Genomic DNA, 12,009 nt, shown 5'->3' on the forward strand with positions numbered 1-12,009 from the left:
ACGCGACATTAAGCTCGCGTTGCGCTACAGAAAGAAAGAAAGAAAGAAGGAAAGAAAGAGGAGGAAAAAAAGGGCCGACGGTCCCTTCGCGTCGAAGATTTATCACGAGAGAAGAGTCGCGAAAGTAAGGATAGAGTGGAGAAAAGAGAAGGAAGGTAAAAACGGAAAGGAGGAAGCCCGAGGCTGAGATTCTTACCGAGAGAAAAAGACAGATAGACGGGGAACGCTTTGGAAATGGAAAATCTTTTCAGACGAGCCTGGAATATCTTTAAACGCGGAAGCTGACGCGGATGCGGCTTGTCGGCTACGAAACCTCGTCCCGAGCGTATTTACTACGCGAAGAGGATCGTCGATGTACAATGAAGTTCGTGAAGGTTGTTAAAGAGTAACTACGGGTCTATGAACTCGCTCGATCGAGCACATCTTCAAATATATTTTCACGAATTTTATAGTTACTTGTTTGTAAATTTTATTTACAGTGGGTGTTCAAATTATTAGAGCCACGATATGAATAGTAGGCTTTTCGTGTTTATGTAGAAATAGAGCCACAATTTTAAGGCTTTTACATTGAATAATATAGAAAAAAATACTTATAAAAATAAACAAATACATTTAAAAGATTATATTTATACATGTATGTTACTTTCGATGTATTTTAAGCAATTCATTTTGATTGCTTTATTTCTGGCCCATACATTTGTCAAACGTTCAATCAATTGACATTTATTAATAATAATAAACGTTCCCATCAATTTTCGATGGGGTTGAGGTCCGGAGAACTTTCACTATTTTTAACTGTGTATCATAATTTTACAAGCATCAATATATCATAAGAAAATAATAAAATTTAATTTAAGAATTAATCATTTTTATATAAAATCGTCAATTCATGCGAGTGAAACCTTCTCTTTTCTCCACTATATCCTTACTTTCGCGACTCTACTCTAATAATTTGATCACCCACTGTAAATATTGCAATTTACGATGAATTTTCAATTTTCAAAAGGTATTTCCCTTTACCAACATCACTGTATCCGAGCATATGCAACAATGGTGTACGTTAAATGAACACCGTGAAAAGTACTCGACACAGGAAATGAAGTGCCTTTGAGTTCCAATAATCCAGTCAGCATCCACGACGGAATAGAACTTTGTTACGAATTTATCAACGCCCCGTCGGATTTACGGCTCGCAATTTACGTTCGCCAGGCTACGTACGATCGACTAGCAAGAAACATTGTTATGGTTTCACGGCGACTCGATACACCCGTGGAATTAGTTTGCATATATTTCTCCTTATGACTAGTCGTTTCTTGTTCACCTCGCCAATATGTGCGATCTCCCGTATATCGCACTTTTTGCGAGGATATCGAAGTGGCTATCGTATGATAAAGAAAAAAAGTAGAAACCTATAAAATATTTTGCCTATTACTCTGAGTGAAAAATATAATCATACGAAAAAGAGACGATAGCAGATGATTGTTGTCGAAGGAAGCAAAGCTACTATTATTTTCTCGGCACGAGTAAAAAAGTTACGAGCCACTCTGGTAGGCGGTCATGAAACGTTCGAGGAACGTAACTTTTATCATTTCACCGTATCGAAGATGAAAATCAGACTCGCGTCGCGAACAGAAATCGACGAAACTCTTTCGAAAGCATCTCGGTCCCCGAGCTTCTGGCGTTTATTAAGCTTCGAAATAGAAAGAGTTCGGGACTCGAGTAACGCCTCGTTTTTATCAGATACAAAATTCGTGCCTTATCGACGCGACGTCGTAACGTTTCCGTGTCGAGATGTTTTCACTCGAGATGTTTCGAGGCGTTAAATACGTTTCGTAGCGCGAGGGACGAAGGTCGAGAATCTAAGAAAACTGGCACAATACGAGCGAGTGTTCACCATAAAGACTGATATTAGATGTTTCATCTTTTTTTATTGTTCGATAAGAATTTTGGTGACTCACCTTTCTTAGAGGTCCTGAAAGAATCGTCCTTAGGCACGTATTGTATATCGTAGACCAAGGTCGTGTTCGCCAGCAGGGTTTTGTCCTTGTTGATTTTATAGATGGCGTATTTGAACGCCAACTCCGACGGACTGTCCTTTTGATCCTCCGTGAAAATCGCACCTGGAAAATCAACAAAACCCTTAATCAAACCTACGGGGATGAGAAGCTTAGCTAACGCGTGACTGACACAACCGGTGACTAGCACCATGAATTTCAATTTCCGGCAAAGGCGACAGTAGCTAAATTAAATAATTGGTATTAATATTATAATAGTGTCCCTTATGCAGTGTGAATGCTTTAATAATTCCTAAATAATCGTATTAGATACTTCTACTGTGCCGGTCAGCGCGTTAATTAATGAAATTTTCATCAGCATCAACGTTGCATTCTCTTCAATTACATTAAACCCTGAGCAATGATCGTTGGTTTTCCAGCGGTGTGCGCGCAATGGTTGTATCATAAAATTTCATCGTTGCACGGTCTATCTGAAATTAATGAGCTCTTCACGACGTAGTCGGAGAGAATGCGTTTTAATTAAATCCGTACGAATGCAGGAATCTTTGCGTAAGAAATGATCGATATCTGTAAAACGATCCGACACAGTTCGGTCGGTTTAATTTGAAACGTTGATATTCCTTTGGCTCGACGTCAATCGAGGCAAACTTTGAATACTTGCCCCCGACTGCCTTTTAATTACTCACCATCAATTAGGCAAGTTACGTCGATGTAATTACAGGCAGCCGATGCCTGCTTCGCGACACTGAAACGCTTATAATTCGCCTTGTGAAGCCGACTGAATTCCGAAAGCCACCGAAACCCTAAACTTTGACATTTACGGTTCAACAACCCCGTCAACTCGAATGATCCTTCAAACTTGAAAAATGAATAATTGCCTCGTTTAATCGAGATATACAGGTCGATTGCTAATTTTATTAATGGTAATTAACCGATGGAAGCGAATTAGTCGCGACTCGGACCTATGAAACGTATCCAAATTAGAAATAATAATTTTGAAACGCAAGGATTGGCTTTTTAAAATAATTTAAAAAATTTCTGAAATTCGTAGCTAAGATTATTCTTAATTTCTAATAATCCCAATTAAGCTTCAAAGTTACCCTACGTTATTTAATTTCTAATTTCCAAGTTTACATTTTTCCTTACCTCTACGTAACCTAAATTTCTAAATCATCTAAGGTCACAGTTTACGAACCACCCTCTGTTACCTAATTTCTGCTAATCCTATTTTCACAGTGAGCGTTAAAAATTACTCTCGGCCCGGGGTTGATGTCACCGGCGGGAGTAGCAACGACAGAATCCCATCGGATAAGTTTGTCCAAGTTTGTCCTGTGAGACCGTGTGTTTTGATAGTACAGCTAACTGTTATTAACGATCGCAACAGCCATCGGGGGGTACCTTTTGTCTCCCGTTCAACCGGGGACTACGCTCGATTTCCGTGTGGTTGTCGTTCAAAGTCGCATTACCGAGCTGGGACAGCGAATAATCGGAGACACGGAGGATCCTTGCACCAGGGTATATTGAGATTCCGACGACTCGATAAAGAACCTGGGGATAGAAAGCCGTGTGCTTTCCTCGCTGCACGTGGCTCGGCAAGCTGTGCATTTTGTGAACGTGGTAATCCCTGTTACCGTGTTCGTATCTTGCTTCGCGAAGCTGAGCTAATTTTTGATTACACCACTGTACGCTGTATTCCTATATGTAAATTTTAAAATATAGACAAATTTAGTAAGTTACGAAAAGAGATGAACAAGCGACGTCGTTCCACTTGCGCGATGCGATTCGTATTCGAGATCGTCCCTCGGGGGATGCATCGAAGAATTTGAACATTCTTCAAAATGCACCCAAATGCGTGATTTCCAACTCGTTTCGAAGATACGCAACCAACCACTTCCTTAGGGAATTTTCAAGAACGAAGGAAAAATCAATTTTACAAACTTTCAATTCTATTGGATTGAAAATATTTCTTTGGTATATCATGTAGGCGTTTAGTGATGAAGGGGAGAGGGTTTCGTCTCCAGTTCGAATATATACAGGGTGATTCTCTCGCTAGTTTACTCAAAGGAAATGCCGCCACACAGGCGTAAAGCACAAAGTGGAACTGGTATTTTGCTAATTTCACCGAAAAAACAAGTTGTCACTCTGGATTATAAAGCAAAGTGTTATAAAAGGTCCGGCTTTCCTGTAGTCTTCAACTACTTTTAGTAGATGCTTTTTGAAGTACTATGCGACGATGTAGAGTCATCCAGGACGAGTTTAACCGACAAAATTGCTCTTTCAGCTGATTGCGAGAAACGGAACGCTTAAGAGGAGTCATTTCTATTTGGTGGAATCTGCTGGAACAGACAGGTCGTCGGGGTTTCGCTAACTTCTCGAGGCAGTAGTTTTTAATTAATCGCAAGCGAGACGTCGTGTGTATTTTTTTTTCTCTCTCTCCTTTTGCTCTGTTTCGGATACGAAACGAATGCGAATAATTAATGGAGTTTTTGCCTGGAGGATGCGTCTTCACTGGACGCGAATATAAATTACCTTCCGGCTAATATCGCGAAATTTCATTCGAGCACCTTCAAAGTGCCATAATGGATGATACGGGGCGAAAAATATTTAGAAAGAGCGAATTGAAAAAAGAAAAATCTACGAAACACCGACACCTGGATTAACACGATGGCAAATGGTGTTTACTCGCGAGTAAAGTCACTCAGGAACAGAAACCAGAAGGCTTTCAACGGAGTACACGTTTCAGTGCAATTTAACGCGTCTCTGAACCGATGTTATCTCGAGATAACACGCGTTAACACCAGGTAATCTAAATCGGTGTAAATGAACCGACACAACGGTGTTACGCTGTCTGAAGCTTCATGATGTTAGATGTATCCTTCCGAGAGATTACCCAAACTGATACCCTTAACAAGAATTTAACACACGTGAAATTCAATGAATATTTAAAATTTTTACTTTAGATGTATCTAAAAAATAAAGTCGTGTAAAAATGGCATACAGGAGACAACGAAACAATTGGAAGCAGAGTATAATTCATTTGCCGCCTACGGAAGCGTGTCAAGGATCGTATTTCCTCTCTTTCTCTCTCGGTTAGGAACGCTCGAAAATGGTGGTAGAAATTGTCCAATGGAATGGAAATTCTCGTTCTTTCCTCGTTCTCTCTTCCAGAAGAAACTTTTACCAGCCTATCCAACGAGCGTGTACCGTTTTTAACGGGATTAAGAAGTTCGTTCCGTAATTATCCGACAAGTCTTCGCTGGCTGACGTTTTAAACGGTTGCTGCCTTGTTCTATCTGAATCTAGGTTAAAAAGCTCGAAGGCTGAAACAATCGTTTACGGGTATGTTTCGAAACGCCGAGATGAAAAAAGAAGGGAGCAACCGACCGCTACCTCCATTGTGTTCGTTGTAAGAAGAATCTCGTTTCAGAAGAAATTCGATGGAAAGAATATCATCGAACTTCCTTCTTTCATGATAAAATGTACAACTATTTCTTAGATGCTTCATTGAACTTTCCCATCGAACGTGCCCGCAGAATATCCAACGATTCAATGCGCTCTATGAAGAGAAAAAGGAAAACAAAGACGAAAGAAATCCTGGCGATAATGAAGCCCCTTATTCTGCGTATTATTCAAATTTCTCAACCAGCCGATTGTAAACTGTGATTCCTCGATGCTATCGTACCTTTCAGACAACCGACTCCTCGAACCAAAAGATTCTCGATAAAAGAAGAAGAAATAGAGGAAGAAAAAAAAAAGAAATCGAGGATCCTTTTATCTCGAGAGAAGAATAAGAGCGCGCCGCGCCGCTGCAACGCGTGCGATTTATAAATGCCGCGCGACGTTCCATTGAATTTGAATTAAATCCGCTCGAGCTAGAGCTCGTGGAAGCTTCGGTGGAGAAAAATATCGTCTCGACGAGAGGAAGAAGTCGGCCTTAATCGCTGACTGTCAGTTTTCGCGCGAACCTGACCCTCGTTATTAGCGCGCTTCCAAAGATCGGTTCTTTAGCTCGTCTTCGAACGGAGAAGTTAGAAAAAGAGAATTACAGGGGACGAACGAGCTTTCCAGAGACGTGTCTTGGAAAAATTTGATAGAATCTAACGTGACATCATTTCAGATCGTCTAATCTAAGCGTTCCGAATCGTTTGAAGATTGTATCGCGATAAAAGGGTTTCATCCACTCAAGGTATCGAATCGATCGACACCGCAGCTTCTCGACCGAGTTTTCGGCAAGGACCACTCATCCCTGTCCTCCGCAGCTTGTAATCCCCACAGGAACGAGCGATTAAGCGGTGAAAATCGAGTTGGACGCGTCGATGGAAGGTACGCGGGCTCGTGGCCAGAAGCGAAGTTATCGCGACCCGGAAGCGACACCCCAGGGAAATACGTATCGTCCGACCATGACCGATAATACTGTTCGATCTAAGGATCGATAAATGGTGGTTAGTTTCGTAGATTTATTAATAGCCTTATAAAATTGGAAAATTTATTTGAAAAAAAATAAAAAATTTGTTTGATTTTAATGATACCCTGCAACTAACGCGCGGAACACTCTCGTTGATAAATTGTTCTCATTTGCCAGCAATTAATCCAACAACGTGGAACGTCTTACCCCACATGTAAATTACTCGTTCGTAGCTACCTTGTACGTAATGTACATTACATTTTCGCGTGCCATTTTCTAGAAACATTCGCGAGCAATCGTGCTTCTAACGCCGCGCCGTTATTGAATCTGTAAATTACGGCCGTGAAAGAGCCCGGTAAAAGCGAGCGTTTCGTAACCCTTGAAGCTCAGCTAGGGTGAAAGAGAGGATTCGAAGTCGTATTTACAGGGATGCAACGTGTCTACAGCTATCGAGAATCGGAAGTGTTACTTCTGAAATGCTCGTCGACAGTAATGGTTGGCTCGTAAATTGACGCTCTTCCGTAATTACGTATAATTAACAAAGTAGCCATTACCGGTTTCTGTTTAATTGGATCATCGTCACGGTTGTACGATGACGATCCATCGGCGATGAATAAATTTAATGAAGCATGTTCGGTCTTCGGCAAATAATTTTCTTCGCTTTCATTAATGGCTTTCGTTAATGGAAGGCTATCAAAATACCAATGTGTTTATCGAATCGCCAGCATTATTTGCGTTTTCAGCTAGTCCTGTTTTTATCTCTGATCGAGTGGTTTATTTCTATTTACTTTATCGAACAATAATTGTAATTCAAAAATTAGTTATTTTCCAGCGTTTTGTCAACCTCTGGTCAATTAAACAATTACCAACTTCTTCATCCTTGCCATGTTTTCCTTCTCATCGGGAAGAAACCACAATCTTGGAAACATCTAAGAAAGATTCCGTTCAGGTACATCGATGCTACTTCCACTTTAACGGTTCTTTAGAATAATATTCGTGGAGAATAAAGGAGCCTTTCCACAAGGACTCGTGACGATACGCCTCTTCTGAAGTCTTATTCGCTGGTCGCTTTGTATGTAAGTCGGGCATGGAATAACTGTAAAAACGCTTCCTTTGAGAGTCACGTCGAAAGGCAGGCGTAGAATTCGTAAGACACGAGAAGTTCACGCGAGAAAGTTCCACCCTAAGAGAAGATGAAAGTCGATAGAACTTTGTAAAGTTGTTCGCTACACTCGAGGCTATTGATGAGTGGAATTAAGAAGCTGAAGCCGCGCACCTTAATGAGAAAGATAATTTGCGCTTGTTAAGGTCGCTGTTTTGCAGATAGTACCCTATGTATGTTTGACGAAGCTTTAGAACTCGGAAGCTTAAAGGTTTCAGCTCTGAAGATTTGATTTATCATGTTTTGAACTTTGCAGCTTTGATTTTTCAAGTTTTGAACTTGGCAACTTTTAAAGTTGCGAGGTACGAAATTTGCAATTTTCGATTTTTCATGCTTTAAACCTTACTAGCTTCGAACTTTGAAGCTTTGATTTTTTCAACTTTCGATGCGTTGAACAAGTTTCGAAAGTAGCTTTGAACGTTGGAGCTTTCAGCTTTGCAGCTTTGAATATTAGTGCTTCAAGTACTGGTGCTTTGAGCTTCGAAGCTCTAAACTCAGAACCTCTGCATACAAATTAATCACCAACTGTATGGAAAAGAAAATGGCCGAAACAAAATGATTACAAAGCAGTTTACCCGGATGCTGTAGTTTTCGACCACGCACTTGCCTTACTTCGAACGATGTACTTCAAATCGCGATTTAAGCAGTTTGGCATGTTGCCCGTAAGGAAAAGGATATGTTCTTCGGACGCTTCGTTAGTTCGTGAGCCATAGCCCTGGTCATTTTATTTCCCGTCTCTCTGTCGGACTTTACCGGCCTCTAGGTGTAATTTACCGTGGCGTAAAAAGGTCTTAGCTCGAAGCTACAGCATGATACCGCTGGCAAAGTTGGCGGAATAGCTGATATAACGGCGTTAACCCTGTAAGGAGGACGAGAGACGGGTTAACATAGTGGCTTGATGAATAGAGTGCAGGATAGATCGTTGGAACGTTCAGTTTCAAACTGAACAAGATCATGTTTCGGATTGAACCAAGATCTATTTCATTTAGAACGGAAAGAAAAAACTGAAAAGTCTGACAAGATTTGATGACATAAAATTACCATAAAATGATACTTTACTCGAGACAAGGCTCGTTCGACAACAAACGCCATTTCGGCGATGTAGAAAACGAGTCGTTGGCAAGTGCCACTTGCAGTGCAACAGAATTCTAGTCTGTTCCCCTTTTATGGTTTCCTGTAACGGCCACCGAGTTTTACTTTTGACAGTTTCGAGCTGGGCGGTATTATACCGAGAAAAAGCGGCCGCTATTATTCTTAACACCTTGCGATTCAGCTCGGTGCTCGCTAACTTTTCTTTCCCTTAGGGTATCGACTGTTTGTACTCCTCTCACGAAACTCACCTGCTCGGTACTCCTTGACACGAGCCAAGAGCTTTCCCCTCGAAAGAAGTAAATTGTGACCACGTTCGCCATCAGACGGAAGATCGTCGTCCACCGCTGTCCACAAATCCAGAATGAATAAAAGCATTTCTACCAGCGTGTGCACGAAACGTCGACATTTTTAATTTTACAACTAATCGTAAGTAGAAGGGAAAAATTTCTTTGAATTCGAACTTTAGTTGACAGAGAAAGCAGAAAGAGATCGAGAATGTCGAAGGACATTAGAAATTCAAAAGCGCAGTGTTATCGAGAGGAACGAACGACTAGAGAGTTTTCGTAAGTGTACGTGACCGAAAATTTGGGAAATGTACCTCTAGAAAAATGTCACGTACCGCAGTTATTGCACCTTGCAGCAGACATTTGTTGAAAGCTTAAGGTACAAGTAGAATCTTCTTATAAATCATAATTTGATGTTTAACGGTGCTTTTTGTATCGTCTAAAGAATAGCTTCGTTTGTTATAATTTCAATAAAAGCAACAATGAAAGAATTAAGCGACGCTGAAGCAATAAATCGTCGGCGGATAGTCGCGAGAGGATTGGTTCCCAACGGTGCAAGTGAAAACGGGGAACGAAGGAAGCGGAAATTCGAATTTGGCAGCATCGAGGATGCGGACGGGAACGTAAAAAGCCGCAGGCTAGGTTTGAGGTATGAATTCCAAAGGAGCAAAAGGAACGATGATACCTCTTACGCGCCTTTACGCTCGATTTTTATCTTATTTCCTCGACTGTATCGAGCTATATTCGAGCGTGAACTCGCGCGTTTTCACGTATGCAAGCCTCCCAAGTCTAACTCGTTTCACCGTTGCTGCAGCAGCATCTTTTAAAACGGTTCAAGGCGTATCCCACCAGGGAAATGCCTCTTTGTTCTTCTTCGCCAGCTCGACGAGGGCTTGCTGACGCGCCGATATCGGAAATTGTGAATAAACGATTTTTCTCGCCACTGATTGAGATCGTCTATGTTAAAAAAGACAAGTTTTGTGAGAGAAATACAGGATGCTTCAAAAGAATAAGGAAAGCAGGATACGAGGATTCTTTGGTAGCCATGAAGTGGAATAATTGGAAGTTTAAGTTAGAGAGGAGAAAAAGGAGGCGTTTCGTCTCGGGATCGTCTGTTAGACTCGTTCAATGGGGCTGACAACAGACACTTTTTCTTTTTTTGGTTTATGGAAGAGGAAATACTGTACGCGAAAGTCAAACCTTTCGCACTATTTGGTTAGGGGAGGTGACAACAGACACCTATCATACCGCAATTCGGAACTCCTATTATATTCGAATTGCATGCCGCGCAACCGCCAGCGAGAACGCTGTCATCTCGCCGCCACCTAGCGGTCTCCGGCCCGAACCAAAGGCGTCCGGGGAGACAAAACCCTCTCCCCCCTCCACTAAACGCCTACACTCTGCGGAAAAATCTTGGTATCTATAGAAGAGCATATTAGACAAATCTCTAAGTCCTCATTTCGCTAATTTAACAAAATGCAATTATTTATTTTTTTTTTTTAAATCACCTTGTACAATGAAATAGAAAATTGAAAGGTGTTAAACTGATTTACGAATCGACGAAGCAAACAAAGTTGCGCTTCGAGTTACTTATTGTTCATTAAAGCGAGGTGTCTCCTATTGGTTCCATTAGATCGAGCGACGTGTTCGTTACGGTTTAATTTGACTTTGTAGCCGAGAGAATTAACTTGGATTTCGAATTGTGCTTCAGCCTCGAACTGAGTTTTCCTGATAATCCGTCGAACGAGCACTTTCAGCGAAGCGAAGGTTGAAATTAATTTCTACAGGGAGGATTAACGACGATGAAGCTTCATTTGGATTCGTACGTTAGATCGTACCTGCAGTAGCAATAAAGTGGATATTTCCTGAACAGAAGGTTATTAATTTACAGAGTGAAAAAGGTGATCTGGTTTACTTCATTTACAACACTGAATACACTTTGAAATATTCGATTTACAATTCTCTATCGGGTCTGTCTTTAGACAATTTCTAATACAGATTCTCTCTATGTTCTCTGATCGGCACTGCAAATCCTTCGATGATGCTTCCATCAAGCCGAAAATCAGTAACGTCATAAACGTTTAGAGCGACACTAATAAATGGACATACGGCGGGGAGATAAAACCGAAACGACGAGATAAACAGGAAGTGAAACGGATAAAGGGCAGAGGAAGATCGTAAAGTGGGGGTTCCGGGAACTAGCATTTGCGAAGCGAATAACATCGAACAGAATGGCCTCTATGACAACGTCCGTTTCGTGGCCAAGATATCCGGACTAGCGGGGTATCGTCGGGCATAAACCCACCCACGTAATTGCTTTTCGGTGCACCCACAGGGAAACCGTTAAGGAAGCTCAGTACTCTGTCGATACCATGGAATACGCTCGAATCGACTCGTCATTCTACCGTGACACTTCTTGCGAAATTCGATCCACAGACACCTATTATTACAAATGAAAACAGTTCAAACGAAGTAACGTTAAATATTCTCATTTTCCAGAAAATTCTAATTATATCAGTGGCGATTATGACTTTTTCCTTTTCTATAGAGAAAGAAATTTTTCTAAGTAGCACGAGTGCTCGAAACGATTTCGTGTTTCCGTATGAGAACGCACGATGACGAATGTACACCGGTTAGGCGTACGTATCGGATCGAGGAACAATTTCGCGCGAACGTTCCACTCGAGTCGTTCCAGCTTGTCGGAAAATGCGAACCCCCGCAATATCAGTGCAGCAGTTACACGAAAATCCGGTCAGCGAGATCGAGATTTATTCGCGAAATTGAGAATTTGCTGGAACACCAACCTGGCCATTGCGGCCAGGAATGCATACATCAGCCGTCTTTCTACTTTTTGTTTCCTATTTTTCATTTGCCCCGCATTCCTCGACGAACCTACGACATTGCTTTCGTTTAATTGCTACGAAATATTTGGGATTAAATTAAAATACAAGGAACAAGAAGTGCTGCAAAATTATTTCACTCGTGGAATAACAGATTCCTGATTTAATTTGTGTACTCGTTTAATTCGTTCGTTGACCAGAAGTCGAAATC

The 12,009-nt window shown here is 41.3% G+C and overlaps 1 protein-coding gene across 1 annotated transcript in view; it reads right to left on the reverse strand.

The window, feature by feature from the left end:
* Nucleotides 1-12,009, reverse strand: part of LOC117601447 (glutamate receptor ionotropic, kainate 2) — a 97,402-nt gene that overhangs the window by 38,579 nt on the left and 46,814 nt on the right. Inside the window, exon 3 of the mRNA XM_034318168.2 lies at nt 1,959-2,120. Within this exon, the coding sequence (XP_034174059.1) occupies nt 1,959-2,120 (162 nt within the window). The remainder of the gene's footprint in view (nt 1-1,958; nt 2,121-12,009) is intronic.

This window comes from Osmia lignaria, chromosome 6 (assembly GCF_051020975.1).
Source record: "Osmia lignaria lignaria isolate PbOS001 chromosome 6, iyOsmLign1, whole genome shotgun sequence".
NCBI classification, from domain to species: domain Eukaryota; kingdom Metazoa; phylum Arthropoda; class Insecta; order Hymenoptera; family Megachilidae; genus Osmia; species Osmia lignaria.